The sequence below is a fragment of the Hylaeus volcanicus genome, chromosome 3 (genome assembly GCF_026283585.1).
Source record: "Hylaeus volcanicus isolate JK05 chromosome 3, UHH_iyHylVolc1.0_haploid, whole genome shotgun sequence".
In the NCBI taxonomy this organism is placed as follows: Eukaryota; Metazoa; Arthropoda; class Insecta; order Hymenoptera; family Colletidae; genus Hylaeus; species Hylaeus volcanicus.
In genome coordinates, this window is record NC_071978.1 from 28914315 (window position 1) to 28931295 (window position 16981).

Consider the following 16981-nt stretch of genomic DNA (forward strand, 5'->3'; position numbering starts at 1 on the left):
CATTATCGACAGAGCAATCTGCATTATCGGCAGCGCAATCTGCATTATCGGCAGCGCAATCTGCATTATCGGCAGTGCATTCTGCATTACCGACAGAGCAATCTGCATTATCGACCGAACAATCTGCATTATCGACAGTGCAATCTGCATTATCGGCAGTGCAATCTGGATTATCGACAGAGCAATCTGCATTACCGGCAGAGCAATCTGCATTATCGACAGAGCAATCTGCATTATCGACCGAACAATCTACATTATCGACAGAGCAATCTGCATTATCGGCAGCGCAATCTGCATTATCGGCAGTGCAATCTGCATTATCGACAGAGCAATCTGCATTATCGACAGAGCAATCTGCATTACCGACAGGGCAATCTGCATTACCGACAGAGCAATCTGCATTACCGACAGAGCAATCTGCATTACCGACAGAGCAATCTGCATTACCGGCAGTGCATTCTGCATTATCGGCAGTGCATTCTGCATTACCGACAGGGCAATCTGCATTACCGACAGAGCAATCTGCATTATCGACAGTGCAATCTGCATTATCGGCAGTGCAATCTGCATTATCGACAGAGCAATCTGCATTACCGACAGAGCAATCTGCATTATACAGCCCGTACGTGCGTGCGTTAACTGTACGCAAACTAATGTGTTTCGTGCGATGTCCATTTACGGGCTCTGGCGTAATTGCTCGTTCCGTCAATTTACAGCGGTGAATTCACCGCGGACATTACGATTTCCCCAGGCAAAGTATACAGCCCGCAAACGAAATTGTTGCTGGAACGCGTGAATAAACCGTCGAGTGGCTGTTCGTGCCGTGTTATTAACAAAGTCCGCCGTGGGAGGATGAAGCGCGCGAAACTTCGTCAAAACCGGCTGGGGTGTAAATCCAGCAAACTATATTTCCGTGACTTCTTCGTTGCCGCGGGGTAATTGAAAAGCTCCGAGGGGAAACATTCGTTTCGTCTGAAAGATATTGCGTTCAACGTTAACCCGGGTACCGGAGTAAACTCATCGTTTGTACTCGTCGATCCTGCGATGCACATATTTACGACTCTGCGTTTATTTACCTCTGAATTTGTTCAACCTCGTCCATCTTGCCGACCATTTAGTATAGGTGCGGCGGCGATGCTGGTTGATATTATATAACAGGCTTTTGTATTTTCACTATTCGTTAAATTAGTTTCGTATATTTTTCTTCAACGGGGCTAAAAGGATTGACAGCACAGGAAAATCAATTCCTCTAGAAAGCGACCATTCGTTGGCAACTTTTTAATTCGTCTTTATAGACAGGTTTCGAGATATTGCTCGCGTAATATTTTCCCCGAGCCGAGAACTGCAAAGCCATCCGATTAATATTGATTAAAATGGTATCGCGGCAACTTGTTATTCGGATCTCGCAACCGCGTCGAAATTGGATACCATAAATTGCTTTGAACAACGCGTGTTCCGTACGAGGACGTCGAGACTCGAGACGACGTATTAATAACACCGCTCGAATGTAAGTACGCGATTAGCATTATCAATGCGCGGTCCCCGCGTCGCCCATTCAGCGTTTCGCTTATTGTAGCAGACGTCGTAACCGTGACACGCGGTTTAATCGTCTTTGTTCGTCCCTGAAAGCCCAACATCGTGTGCTCCGATGTACTTGAATGCCTTCCCAATAATTCCACGTCACGGAGAATGTGGAGAAATTGTACCGTGAGAGCAGCATCGCCCAGCGTCTTCGATATTACAAGACGCGCACATGCAGCGACGGAAAGAGGAAGCGGAAATTGAGCTGGATCAATACTAGTCGCCCGCGTCGCTGAAATTAGTTAAGAGTCTGCCATGGAAAAATGTCATGCCTCCTTTTTCGCGGCGTTGTTAACTCTCCGTCAGCCACCTTATTTTTACCGTTACCGTCAGTCGCTTGCATCCATTTTTTCCAGATCTAGATTTTATATCGCAACACACTTTCAAAAGAAGCGAAAGAACTCGAGGGTACTCTTCGAAGACTCCGCTATATTATTCGATAGTTTTTAGAGTCGTATGTTGAAAGCTTTTTTTTTTTAGTAGGGATCGAAGCGCGAAATTTCGCTTGCGACTAATAAAGTGAACCAGGCGACTAATGGAGGGCGAATACAACGTTTCGGATTAAAAAGCGGCGACTCGTTTATCCATTCAATTACATTTACATTTACGTTTACAGTCGACTCGCAAATTATACTCCATTTTGTTCATTCAACGCCGCACGCAATAATTCCTCGGCGCGAGGAATTTTCAAATTCCAACGAGCTTTAATTTAAGTACTTTAATGGAGAAAGCCGGGAGGTTTGCGCGCTGCACGGCAAATTACAGAGTATTTCAACAACAGCAACGCGACGAATGTAAAATTTCGTCACTAAATTTCGCTCGAGTCGAAAATCGCTTCAGTCGATTTAGAGAAGGCGTTTTGTTTTGTTTTCGTCCCCTTCGGTCGACGGTTGGAAATTCAGCCGCGTGTTTATGTAAATGCGCGCCACGAAATCCATGCCATGTCTCAAAGGGAGCGTGGTTCTCCCTTACAAAAGAATAATACGACTAGGCGGGCGCGGGGTACGCGCGACCACGACCAGGAAAGAAATTTATAAACAACGCGTGCACACGCCCCTGCGGGAACCACGCCGACTCTACGCGTCTCGGTTTAAATGGATCCTGGATTTCAAAAACGCCCCGCGATGAAATCGTTGACGACGTTTCGTTTGCACGGGAGAAATTATACGCTATTTTTCGCAGCGTTAACGTTGCGAATTACCACAACGAATAAATACTCCTGTCTGAATCGAACGGAGGGCGATCGTTACATGCTGTCTGAAAGTTTGGAAATTAACTACGCTATATTTGAAAACAAAAGATTTGAATGCTGTCCTATTTAGCGGAGATACTCTTGTATCAGACCAACTAAATAAATGACCAAAAGAAAATTGAACTAATCCCTAGGATTAGCGTAATACGAGAATGAATGACAAATTTCTCGATAGCAGGGCACCGGTTTGCAGTCGCGAGTCCTTTGAACGGGCTCGAGGAAATTAATGTATACGAGGGTATCACAAATACCTTTTAGCGCACCTCGCGAGAGCTTGGCAGACTCTGTCAATTGACGGAAAGTGGGGAGGGATAAATGTGTACGCGCCGAGAGGAGAAAGGGCTGTGGGCGTGCAATCGAGACTGCAGTTACGTGCGTTCTTTCGTTAGCAGTCGCAGTCGCAGTCGGGGCAGCGCGGTGCTTCGCGTCGTGTGAAACGCCCGTTTATCGTCGCCCCTTTCACGGCGCTTTTCGTTAAATGTCTGCAACACTTGAACGCGAAGATCGCGCTGGGGTTATCTGCGCCGACTCTGCGACGAAGACCGCTTCACCGCGCAATGTTTGTACTGGCACGCTGCGCTTCCCACGTTACCTTCGCCCCTCGGTCCTCGCCACTCGTCGGACACGGCCGCGTTCAAATTTGTTTATTTAACACTCTACGTGAAAGAGAACGACTCGGCTCGGCCCGAGACGGTGCGCGCAAATGTCGCTTGTCGCGGCTCGAATCGACAAGGAGCTTCAACCCCCGTACTCGGGGCTATTTTCCGCGATCGTCTCGAGTGGAAAGAGTTTCTGAAACTTCTTGTTCTTTAAAACCTTGACATTGCTTTCGATTTAGTTCGACGATCAAATTCGAATTGCCGCGGTAGTGAGACGAAGTGCTTTTTTATAGTACGAGATATTTTTAACCGATACAGCGGAGGACTCCAAAAGTACGCGCATTTACGGTTTAAAAAATCGTACAATATTTTTCCTTTGCGAATTTCCTCGCTCGTTGGCATTGGAAAATAACGTCGATTCAGTTATAAAAATAGAACACCGTTATTCAAATTTTTCTCAACAGAGGTTTCCTTTATGATGTATCCAAGGAATAAGAATAAGATATTTCGAAATTCAACCCTTAAGGGAGTAAAAGGGGGTCGCAACGTTGGTATTCCACGCGGGTGAAACTGCGGGGCGCAGCTAGTCAAATATAAATTAACGCGGTTCCGTAATGTTCCACACATGATGAGAGCTGAAATAGCGCGAACCAAGGAGTCGTTGAATAATGCAAGATCCAACATCAAAGAGGCGAAGGAAATCGATATTGTAAAAATAAGGCACACGTTGGACCCGGATAGGTAGCCGTCGAGTTCAATACTCTCGAGCGAAAATTTCATCGGGAACCCCGAACGGGGTAGTTAAATTCCGAGGATCGACTAATTTGAATTCTTTTATGAAAGTTTCCTGCCCGCTCGAAGGTTTTCTCGCCGATAAAAGCGGATTCTTCGCCGATGATCGCAAAAAAAAAAATCGCCTGAGAACCGGATAACACACTTCGTTTCGTGTTAATCGTTCGCGGAAAAGTTTCACGGGAACGCACAACGGGATCCTTCGTCTCATTATTGGCGTATTTACGGGAGGCGTTCCGTGGGGTATTGCAATTTATTTTGCAAGGCTATCGACACGGGCGCGTCGTCGAGATTCGATGATCGCTCGGCCGCGTCGTGGAATGCTGCAACGACGGTAAAAACGTCCTCTGGCCGTTCTCGAAATCATAAGCTCGGTTAAATTTCCAGAAAAACCAATCCAATCGAATTCCGCGGAGCATTGTAGACATTCTGAACGATGTTGGACAGTTTCCAGTCTCGAATACTCTCGATTGGATAGATCCACGGATCGCACGAGGACGATGATGCCGAGCGGAGCCCGAATTATCGACTCACGGTTGCAACATCTTCCGATTCAACCTGCCATAGTCTCGAAGTCACTGAGAAAATCTCCTGCTACAGTCGAGACGCGATAGTCTCAAAATCAATAAAATGTCATCCAAGCGAAGAACGTACGTGAATCCATAGGGACGATTCTTGATACAGAGTTCTTTCTCCGATATCCTTTTACAATTCAACCATTGACGATACATTTTCCGTTGTATCGTGATGATTTTAAGCTACTATTTTAAGCTCTATTTCCCAGAGTTCAACCTAGAGCAAGGTAATCACCACACGTCGATACCTTTTGTCTAGGCTACTCGATAGTCTTCGCTCTGCAGTTTCTTGGTAATTCGAGCGAGCAAAGGGGTTCTCTTTCGCGTTTAACCCTTCCGGTTAAAGCGTAATTTGCCAAAGTTGCGAGAAATTATCCGCGCAATACCGATTCTTCGACTAATATAATCCGTCGGCGATCCCGTTCATCGACGCCGATCGATTCGTTCGTCGTGCTTCCTGGTGAAAGCGGACCGGGGAACCCTGTTATATCCGCAAGGAATCCCAATAAGTTTTTCGTTGAGGCTCCAATCCAATCCGGACCGGGTGATTCTATCCACTCGCGTGGAAAGTGCCTTTTTCCCAAGGGTCGATGGCTGCGTGGTTCTTTACGCGGATGTAGCTACGCTACACATACGCGTAGGTGCTGATAAATAAGTAACACGGTGAATTCTCTCGACCCAAAAGTTCAATGGACTGCTGCCTATCCTAGGTAGTAGCTGTTACTCCGTCTGTGTTTCACGGCTAATAAACTTGAGTGCACCGTTCTTCCTCTTTCGAGTTTTCCAGCAAAATCTAATTCGTTTTTCATTGATACGCCTCGTTCACGAGTCACTCTCAGTTTCTTACAATCGCATAGAAAAAGTCGTACGACTGGCACTTTCATCCGTTACACAATATTCACCGTACCCAATGAATCGTCTCGATTGGTCGCCGGAGGATCGATCGCCGACGATTTAGAGGATCGTTGTCCACAAGGAATCCCAATAAGTCTTCTCCGTCGGTGCAATTGGCGAGTGTCGATTTCTCGCGTCGATGCGAAAGAACTGCCTTTCATCGTCGAATAGCGAGGAAAAGAAATGGAGGAGGAAGTTGGGTACAACGACTAGAGAGATCGACTGGACTTGAACGGGGCGTGGGGAATAGAAGAGAAAAAAAGCAAAGTGAGAAAAGAGACAAGAAATAACGGGAGAAAGAGGTAAAGGTAAAGAGAAGTATCGCGTGGTCCTTTACTCGAGGACGAGGAAAGATACGTGCGAGAGCTGATAAATAAATAACATGGGCGAGGTGGAGGAGTTTACGGACGGGGTGCGAGGGGGTGTGGAAAGAAGCCCGGTCAAGAGGCAAGGATCGCGAGACGGTAAAGGAAAGTAACGCGAGCCCGTAAAAGAGAATCAATTCGATTCCCAAGCCGCGCCTCGCCCTTGCATCTTTTCCTCGCCTTCCACCGGCAACTCTCGCCGCCGTCAAATCTCCTTCTCTACCCTCCGTCGTTTTTCTTCTCCCCTTCTTGGCCACCCCCGTGGAAATCCCGTTCCTCCCCTCTGCACGCTGCCGAGCCTGCACACGCCAGTTCCTTCCTTCCTTCCTTGGCGTCGCCCATACTCCTTTTCCGTGCAACAAGTGCGCCCTGGCTCACATCTTTAAGAAACCACCCGTCCCTCCTCTCTCGTTTAAGCCACCATCGCCGCTACTAACACCACCCTCGCACACCGCCTTCCTCTACTTTCTTTTACTCTTCCTTTTTCCCTTTTCCACTTCCACTTCCACTTCCAGTTCCATTTCCACTTCTAGTTCCTCCGGTATCCACCTCAACCACCCCATCGCGCCGTTTCTCTCCTCGTTTGTCCCACCGGCAACCCCAGCCCCTAGCAAGACCGCGGCTACCTTCCAAATCACTCCACGCTCTTTCTCCACTATTTTCCTCTTCTCAACGGCTTACGGCCGCAAACCGACTACCAACCACGACTCGTGTGTCCACGTGAGTTCCTTCGTTTCCGTCTTCAAACGACCGAGAAAGTGACAAGGAGAGCCACGTTGAAAGACGGACTTCGCGGATGGAATAGTACGAATCCGATATTCCCGCGCCGATTTCCGGAGATCGCCCGCGGCAAACGTATCTCGTGTTCGATGCCACGGGAGAGAGAGAGAGAAAATAGAGAAGAACGAGCCTGGAACAACATTCGTGCCCGGCCAGCGACGATTAAAAAGTTTCTACGAGCGTCGGGGGAGACTCAACTATGAAACGTCTTTCGCGATGATATTCAATATCAGGAAACTTCCGCGGCAGTCGTAAACTTGACGCGGAAGTTTATATCGTTCCAGTTTGCCAAGTACGATATTTAATTACGAGTAAGATCGTGGTATTGCGCTAATGTTCGTTGCAGGGGCGAACGCTGAAAGCAGACGAGGGAGGAAGAAACAATGGAACGAAGGAAAGTCGTGGCCGAGGATACCCTGCAACAAGTATCGAGCTGGATGGTCTAGGTGTGTTTTTCCGCTGAATTTATCGGCGTTTTAATGCCCTCTGGGACGTTTATAAGAGTGCAATAAATAAAACCGTTTACCTCAAACCGATGGCAAAGACATCACCGGCGGCTCCGTCACCGCGAAACGAAAGCTCTCGAGAGAATTCGATATCTTCGTACGAATCTAGAATATTTATTTACTTCGGATAGACGTAAACGTTGAAAGTTGTAAGACGGACGAGACAAGCGTAAAGGAAAACACCGGCAGCACGTTTAAAGAAGAAAAAGAATCCGAATTCCTTCTATGTACAATTTGGAAGTACGTATAAAGGCTAAAGGCGTGCTAGAGACTTCCCGACTACCCAACTGTTGAATCGAATCGAACGTCTAGGATTTCTCATGGACCGAATATTTTAGTCGAGTAGGAATCGAGCATGCCGAGCATACTGGCGACTGACAGTGTGTCGTCGCCTCCTGTTGCAGCATTATGTCGAACAGAGGAGCTTGCATTCGCGCGCAGCTGTACCGGGAAAGTTTTACAGAAGAAAAAGGAGCAGCGTCGCTCTGTTTATACTGTGTACAGTAAAACACTCTTAAAAGGAAAGTTTCACTTGTTACACTCTCGGCTATTAGAACAGCTACCCACGAAAGTACTTTCCTTATTATTGCACGGACACGTTAGACTTTACCGAGCTGGCCTATACGAAACGCTATAAAAATAATACTTTCCGACTTTTTAGCATCTTGCGTCCCGTAGAAAATGAATTTATGGACCAGATGACAATTGCGTTCGTAATTCAAACGAATACCTGCGGTGGTTTCGTTGTTAGGAAAGCAACAGCGAGTGGATTGCGGAGCTACGGAAAATCAATCACCGGAACACTTCGGCGGTAAAGTCGAAGCTTGCGCCCGTTGAGAAAGGAGCCACGGAAACGGAAGCAGGATGCGAGTGTCCGTGTAGTAATCCAACGTGCGTGGAAGTCGGTCCAGAGGGTAACGATATTAAAAATTCTATTTTTATCAATTAAATCCTCTTGTCAATGGTTTCATTAACCTTCCTCGGTTAGGTTTATTTTTCAAAGACGTCCGGAGTAAATAATTCCTACCCGGAAAAAGTCACTTTATTACCGAAATACTTTCTGTTCCAGGCAGATGCGGTAGCGCCGGTCTCATTTTCTCGCTTCGCGTTCAGCGACGCAAATATTTACTCGGCTAAACGCACTCCCTTTTCCCTCTTCCGCCCCCTCTTCACGCGAAACAGGCATCCCGACGGTATTGCCCGAGCCCGGTCGCTGAAATGGCTGACGGTCGAACACGACGAAACGGCCAGGAGGAATCATTTCCACGGGCACAGCCAACGATTTGTGTTCTTACTTACCGCGGACAAGGATGAGGGCGCTGGACAGGAGTACGATTCTCAACGGCCAACTGGCCATCCTGGCGTAGACCGTTACGTCGATTCAGCTTCCTCCTGAAACAATACAAGCGTGCCCAATCAATCAACCCATCCATCCCAATCCGCTATCCGCGGATCCCAGCCAACTCTAGCTTGTCTGTTTCCCCTCTACCACCCTCCCTCCCTCACTCTCTCTTTCTCTCTCTCTTTAACCCTCCTATTCTCTCTGTGTAGCCTCGTCTCTCTCGAACGTTCCCCTTTCGCGTTCGTCGCTCTCTTTCGATGCATGCCCACGATCGGACCTCATCCCACCTTTTGCCTCGTCCTTTCTGGCAGACTGCCCGTTCTACGCTCACCCTCAACCATCCTATTCCCCTTCGCTTCATGCCCAAACCCCTACTTCGTATCGACAATTTTTTCCTCTCGAATCCGTGCCTAGGGGTTTGTCCGCTCAATGAAAGTCCTCCCAGACGGTGCGCGTCATGCAACGTACATAATCATAAAACGCGCGATGCTCGCCCGCCAACGGATGCTTGTCGTACGCGGAATTGATACGTTCATTCTTTTCTTTCAAGCGCCCTCCATTTTCCACGAACGAAACAACGTTTCCGTTATGACTCCGAATGGTAAAGTTAGAGAATCTCCGATGCTTCCGAATAGTTGAATTGATAAGTCAACGAGGCAGGAGCTCCCGAGGGTACTTTCTACGCGAGGAGCCAGGGATGAATCGTGTTAACCCGATGATAGATGCACCCCTGGTTGGACTTCCTACGACTCAGGATGTTCGATATAGATTACGTACCTATATTTGAATACGCGTTTTCGTCTTTTTGCAAATATTCGGTCGAACGTCGAGGGACTCCTTTATGGAACGGCGTATGAGCTCGGAAAGCAGGAAATAATATATGTATTTCGTAAGGAAATGCGGAAAAGGAATCGACGTTCCTCCAAAGAGAATATAAATACGATTCTCTCGTTGTACTCTTTTATGAGTTTAGCCGTTCGTCGCGCACTCCGACGACTTTTTTCTCTACCTCTGTGTTGAATATTGAACATTTTTTCTCGCTTCGATTTTCCAAGGGCTCGTCACCTGAATGGACATGCATACACCCACACACCCGTCAGTCGCAGTCGCGCGAGTTGGTAACTGTAACGATTGGCGGGGGCGTTGAATTCGTCTCGCTCCGAAGAAAGCGATACGGTTAACGACCCCTTCGTTGTTACCGAAAGGTAAACGCAGCATTTATGAAAATCTACTTTTCGAGCAAATACCCGCGAGTGTTCTACAAAAATTAATAAAGCGTTGGTTTAGTACTTTGTTCGTTTAGCACCTCGGGGAAAGTAGACGAACCAATGACGCGGGCGATACTATGAATAGAAAATGTTTACAGTCGAAATTATCGCGAGCAGACACGTGAATATACTAAACTTTATAAAACCGTATACGGTAAATACACGGCATATTTACTAATTAGTGAGATGTAAAGAGACCAGAATTAAGCTACCTCCGACGTCATTAAACTACGCTGGGAGAACGCAATGCAGCACAGCTGTGTTTGCTTAACTGTATTTTACTATTGCAAATACGATTTTCGCATTAATGGGAGAATCGCCGTTTCTCCTGTTATCGCTGTTTTCCCACCCGCAAGTGGAAATACGCTTGAAATAACGTCAACGAATGGCAATTTAATGTAGCCGGGAATTTAGCAAATTCTTAACGAACCTACCAAATGTTTACACTTCTATGCTCAACTCAGCGTTGGATCGCACGGTAAAACTTTTATCGTTGCAAGAATTATAATCTCCTCTGGTCGCCACCATGCAAAGAAACCGAGATCCCTTGGAGTAATATTATGGATCGTTCTTACAGTGGAAATGTTAAGAGGGACAAGTAACTCTACGAACACGAATATACTTCGGCGAAAATCGAAATAACTGTACTTTTTGCCGCTTTTTCTAGGCTTCTCCGCGCTGGCTGATTCAAAGAGCTGAAATTTGGAGCGTAAAATCGTTTGATTCGCTTCACGGCCCCGCCGCGCCGTCACGTCTACGCCTCATTCTAGTTTTACACCCGTTCATCCCAGCAGCAGCAAGCTACCTTACCCACATTCAAACATCGTATGCATCCCTGTGTCCTTCCAGCCTGTCCGAATTCTTCGCTATTTTCCCTCTTTCCTATCCAACATCCTCCCTTTACCTTCGAAAAAGAAACCAACGCGGAACCATAATATATATTGGAATAAACGTTCAACGTATTTCCGCGTACACGCTCGGTTCAAATCTAACCAACTGATATTTCAAAAGATTTTTTAAATTTTGCATCCCATTTTCTGTGAATTGTATGGACACTCACCGCCCCATTCAATAATTTTTCTTTCGCCTCTGCGAAACAGGACGTCTGATCTCGCAGCAAGAAACAAGTATACCCGACCAACGCGTTAAAAGCGTAGACGTTGCGTTGGAAACGTTATTTATTCAGCGAGGAGCTGTTTAGACTCGCTCTATATATCGGTTTATGTCGGTGATGCATGAGGATTTACGAGAACAACGTCGCGCATTTCGCTGAAATTTTCACGACCCTCGAAAACCACGAGAAACGTTTACTCGTTCCACGGGTCCTCGCAAATTCCGTATACTCGATTCGTCCAAGTTGGGTAACCGATATTGCGAGGAACGTTTCTCGAATCTTCTGGGAGATTAAAGAAGTTTTTGCGCGATCGTGCTCTATCCGGAAATGGAAGAGAACTTGGACTCGGTCCGAAGATTGGGTCATCCCGCGAGTATATCTGGCGGTCGGATCGAACGAAGGCCAACGGTAACATTGTTCTCGCGACGAGGCGGAATTACCTTCGTTCGAGTACCAACGAATAGGAACTGGAAAGCAATCCCGTCGTATGCGATTAAGTTTACGATTCAGACCGACTCGCCGCGACCCCGTGAAGAAGGAACCGTGATTATAAAACGTAAAATACGTTATGGAAAATGATGGTCAGAGGGGACGTAGTAGCTCTATCGAATATCGTCTAATCAAACGTTTTTGTATACCTTCGTTTATGATCGATAAAAGTAGCCGCGTGTACTAGTTCATTTTTCTACGAAAACGGGGAATAAAAAAGACTTGGAAGCGAAAGTGTAGGAGATGAACGTAAACGTTGATTTTACTAGGCGCTCGTGACAGAGTTAGCTCGTCGAAAGAGTATCGCGAAGTTGTAAAATTCAGCCAGACTCTGTGCTTCTTCCTCTAATTCCAGACCTTCAACGGATCATTGAAACTCGCTGCTCGCGAATGTGGAGCACGTGCGAAGGGTAGGGAAATCTGTGTAACGCGCGAAAACGACGATCCGCGCAAAAGGGCGGGAATAAGACGTGATCGACGTAAAAGTCTGGGAGCAGCGTGAAAGAAGCCGTAAAGGATCTTGGAATAGTTGCACGGTCGACGCGGAGTAACGGCCAAGGCGAACGTAATTGTAGCGCTAAAAGCTACTTCCCACGGCTGTAATCGTTTTAGCAAAGTACTTTGCAATTTATCGAGTCTTTATTAAAATAAGTTACTTTCCGAGCCGACACGTTACGATTGTCCGTCCACGGTCTCCCAATCGTTGGCCGTGGGCGAGATGCTTCAATCGCATCGATTTATCGGACTTGCCGTCGAATTTTAAAAATTCATTACTCAGCGTGTCGACTAATTACGAGTGCAGCGTCTCGAGAGGCTCTGGAGAGCGCGTGTCACGATCGAGGCGCGTTCTCAATTAGGAAAGCACATTTTATTCAACGTGCACCGAGTCGTCTCTGCGTTAAGCTTCAACTAAAGCTCAACGTGCCCGTTCTACAGTCACAGTTCAAACCACAAACACAGGGCTACGTCCGCTCACGCACGCTCGCACACGTATCTCTCGCGCTAACCCCTGTTTATACAGAATTCATAACCGGAGAGAACAAAAGGGCCTCGTAGCTGGAGTTAATATATCATCCCTCTAACGGGTATCTAAGTCCTGCGAGAGGACGGTCGCGTGTAATAAGCGTGCTAACAGGAAACATTATTTACACAGGAGTCTCGTTTAAAGCCACAGTCGGTAACGGTGCAGTTGGTTGATCGTCGGCCGTTCTTTCCTCGCGCGGCACAAGGAAAGGCTCGTTCGAACTAAACGCAATGAATGCTCGTAAACGTTGCCACGGTGAGTCGATTTAAAAGTTTGAAAAGTTCCCTCGGCTGCGTTTATTTCCTGGAGGCACGAAATTAATACGGCTATCTTCCTAAAAAGAAAAAAGAAAAACAAACAACGAGGGTAACGACAAAAAGCCGTAGAAACTATGGTGTTCTCCGGCGACAGCTTCATTCCATCGTTGTCAACGTCAAGAGCATTCTTCTGCTTCGCAACTCGGTACCCCGTACTCCTTATTTGCGAACCTGTTCCACCGCCCCTCTTTCAACATTCATTCGTCCGTGCCTCGTTCTCACGCCCGACTCCTTTTTTCCACTAGCCGTTCCATCGCCTCCGGTTCTCCCTACAACGGACCGACGATACGCCCCTGTGGCGATCTTGTGCTCGCGAAACTTCTGAGAATGCTGTTTCTGGGTCTTCTGTCTCCTCCCGAGTTTAACCGCCTGAATTAATCGCGTCTGGCTAAAGAATGTAAAAAACAATGTACCAAGCTTTGTACAATTTCTATGAGATTATTTTTAAGAAACCTCGACGATTTGGTCATTGCATAAAAGTGCAATGCTTGTAAGCATTTTTCTGTGGCTTCGTCAAGGTTCGAGGTGTTGCGCCCAAGTGCTACAGACTCCAAGACCAATAACTTCGTAAACTTGGTTCAAAGTTCAACAGTCTGCGTATCGAGCGAATAAAGTTTCGAGTGAACGACTGTTACAAGGAATCGGGCGTGGCCCTTTGAAAAAGGAATCGGATCATTTTCATCGCGCTCCAGCAGCTGATGTCGACGTCTAGCTACAAAAGGCATCTCGAACGAGAAGCAGCAACGCCAGTTTGGCGCGTAGAATAAACGATGATCGTTATTCCGCGTACAATTTCGCCGTATGTCGTGCACGAGACGTGTAATATTATTCCGCGTTCAATTACAGACAGGAGAAAAATGACGGCTGCAGAGCTGGAGTCGAATGCCCTTTAAATTACAGCGCGTTCGTCTTGACTGAGAAGCCCTTGTACGCCGGCACGGAACGTAACGCGAACAAACTTTCGGAGCCACCTGCTGAAACCACATCTCGACGATAGTATTTGTCGGAATAATGCGTCGCTACCGATGCATTAAGGTCCTTGAACCCTCAGCTACGTGTCCGCGTCAGGGAAATTTCCACGGGGCCTGCGTGTACCGTAAATCTGTTAACGTTGCCACGAACGAACTGATATTAATTAACGTGAAAGCCGAAGGAAGAAAGTGCACTCTCGCGCGCTCGCGTAAGCATCGAATATAATGTCCTAATTGCATCTCGCGTACACCGGCATCGTTTCCACGAAATTAATTCCGGAACAGACGCGTTGTTAACGTTAACATCGGTTCCCGCAAATATAATTAACAAATCACTGCCGCGAGATGTTTCTAACCGCGACCAATTAAGCGCTCGTGCGACGACAAAATTCTTAAAATTTTAAACTTTACGAAGAAAGCGTGATACTTGGTCCCCTGAACTAGGCCACGTTTACGCTCACCATCCTCGAGAAACGATAATTCCTAGCGACGACGGCGTCATACCTGATCGTCGATGCACTTCTTAAGGCCTGCATCCGATACGATTCCGCGCACGGAGACACGTGCAGCGATCGTCGCGAAGAATTCTCATTATCCGCCAAGGAATTCTCATTCCTCGAAATACTTGCGCGTTATTCCTATTTCCGCCAACTCCCTCTTTTTTTTTTTCTTCTTTTCATCCTATGTCCCGCATCCCGTCGAGTTCGTCGGTTTGACCGCATTTTCTGACCGAACAAAATAATATATCGGCAGCGAGGCAGCCGTGCACCGGGCGCTGGCATTCTCTGCGACGCCGAGCTGACCCGTTATTTATCGTGAATTGAAATTCGGAGACCGCGACGGGCCGAGGAATTTCATTAAAATTATGACCTCAGATATTGGAACTCAGCGACGCGAGCGATGGCTCGTTTGCGGAACGTGAACTGACTCTGCGAATTTTCCTTATACACAGCCCCGTGCCGCGGAACGTATTCCTGCACGTACGCAACGCGTGCGATTTCATCGAGCCGCAATATAGGGCGTACAGGCTGGATAATACAGACGCGGAGCTTTGCACACCGTTTACGTTCAATGATTGAACGACAGTGGTTGAAAACACCTTTGCATACAAAATAAAACGACTCATGTACTTTACATCAAGAAACACTTTTTTTAACTGTTCAAGTCATCGTTCTTCTAGTCTCGTAAATGTAGAAAATGTTTAATTACGGAACTATTAGAAAAGGATTTCATACCGAATGTGTTATTAAACCAAGGGATAAATATATTTCTACAATGGTTTGGATCACCAACGGTAACCCTGAGCTGGCCATTCGCATGGATTCCGCACCGTTTCGCTTTATCGGCCCGTTGTCAGGCTATCCTGAAAATACGGGAACGTCGTTGCACCCACGGGGATTTCTTCGCAGTAGTCAGCCGCGGTACGGAGCGCCGAGGGAAAACATAAACTCGAACTCGATAGAGAAAAGGTAGCCGTGCGAAGCGAAATTCGCCGGAAAATTTGGTGAAAATTGTGCACGGCGAGCATCTATCGCGGGTACTGCGGTTTTTTTTTTTTATCGAACTACCTCAACGAACGTATATACGACGTTTTACTTGAATGTATGGTGGTTGAACGTTCGAAACACGTGGGCTCCGAATAGTACTCAGAAAAATGATTTCCACGTAAATGGATATTGATGGAAATGGATATATCCACGTTTCGTCTTCGATACGAAAAAAGGACACTGTCAACTTTTGAATCTGTTTACTCCAAGGCAAGTTTCTTCTTCGATAAAGAGTGCCCGGCTGAACGGGATATAAGGTGTTCGCGTAACTTTACACTCAGCATTAAATATCAGTTTTTCAAACTACACGCGTCTAAATAATAAAGTTCACGCGAAGCATCTAGTTCGCGTTCCATGAAATACAATATCGGTGGAAGAGGTCGAGTCGCTGGCTGCTCTTTACTTTGCGCCCAGCTGTGAACTCTCCGGGCGGAAATAAAAACTGAAAGTTGATAAAGGAACGAGCCTGGATGCAAACACGAGCGACATTTTTCGCGATAACTCACTTTCGGGCGTTTCGAACGAGAGGATCGACATTGGGAATTCGAAGGATACAAACGTAGCTATGTGAGCATCTGGTGTCCATCTGGTGTAACGCTAACGAGATGAATTTGAATATTGCTAAATGTCGCATGATAGGACATTATCGGCAAGGTGTCCATACTTTTTCCCCTACGCTATCGACAGGTCTCCGTTATCTACTGTAAACTCTATCCGTGATCTTTCGCGTATATCCGATACTGGTGTCCAGTCACTCGATTTCTTGTACCTAGATCAAGGGATTTTGTTAAGCGGCCAACCTTGAGGTTATTACATCATGCTCTTATCTTTTCCATAGTATGCATATCGACCACCTGGTCCTCCTAAGATATATCAGACCGTCCTCGTAAAAATCCAACATAAATTTCTTAGGTCGGTGTCTTACTGCTTTTTCAGACTATTTTCCTCTACCGAACACGACACATATGTGCAGCCTGCATAGCGAAAGAATTATAACGGAACTGATACTTTTATACAGTATCATCAACTAGAACGTAGAACACCGTTGAGTTTCATACAGTTACTCGCTTTAATAGTTCATAAATTATCAAAATATTCGTTCGGTTGCTTTTCATTACGTTATATTATATGTTATAGACGATACCTTGTAGCGATTACCTTGTGGTTAGTGTACATTATTGTATAATACATTTTAAACGAAAAAACGTCTAGTTTTCATGTTACAAAAATATTCGGACAAGTTGGTAACGCGTACCATTTAGTTACGCGCGTGTGCGTAGAGACGCTCACCGATAAACTGCATTTCTTGTAGCCGATGCTTGCGCGCGAAGGCGACAAGCGAGGCGAGGTTTACGGTACTCTTCTCGCGCAGGGATAGTATCTACCTTCGCGTAAACGACGAAGGAAATCGTAAAAACGAACGAAGCCTCGGGAAACATTTATGGTACGAAACTCTGAATCCGTAACCATGGCGCGGGATAACCGAAAAACAAATCTGCCACCACCGTGGTGCTTCTACTCGCTGAAATCTGCGAGCCGACGTGTAGGAACGAAAATTGCGAGGG

At 46.6% G+C, this 16981-nt stretch overlaps 1 protein-coding gene across 5 annotated transcripts in view; it reads right to left on the bottom strand.

Annotated features, from left to right (window-relative positions):
- Positions 1 to 16981, bottom strand: part of LOC128873256 (cell adhesion molecule Dscam2-like) — a 105632-nt gene that overhangs the window by 76596 nt on the left and 12055 nt on the right. For all 5 annotated transcript variants that reach the window (XM_054116695.1, XM_054116696.1, XM_054116699.1 and 2 more), the window contains exon 2: positions 8644 to 8736. In XM_054116695.1, the coding sequence (XP_053972670.1) occupies positions 8644 to 8701 (58 nt within the window). In that variant the 5' untranslated portion in view covers positions 8702 to 8736. The remainder of the gene's footprint in view (positions 1 to 8643; positions 8737 to 16981) is intronic.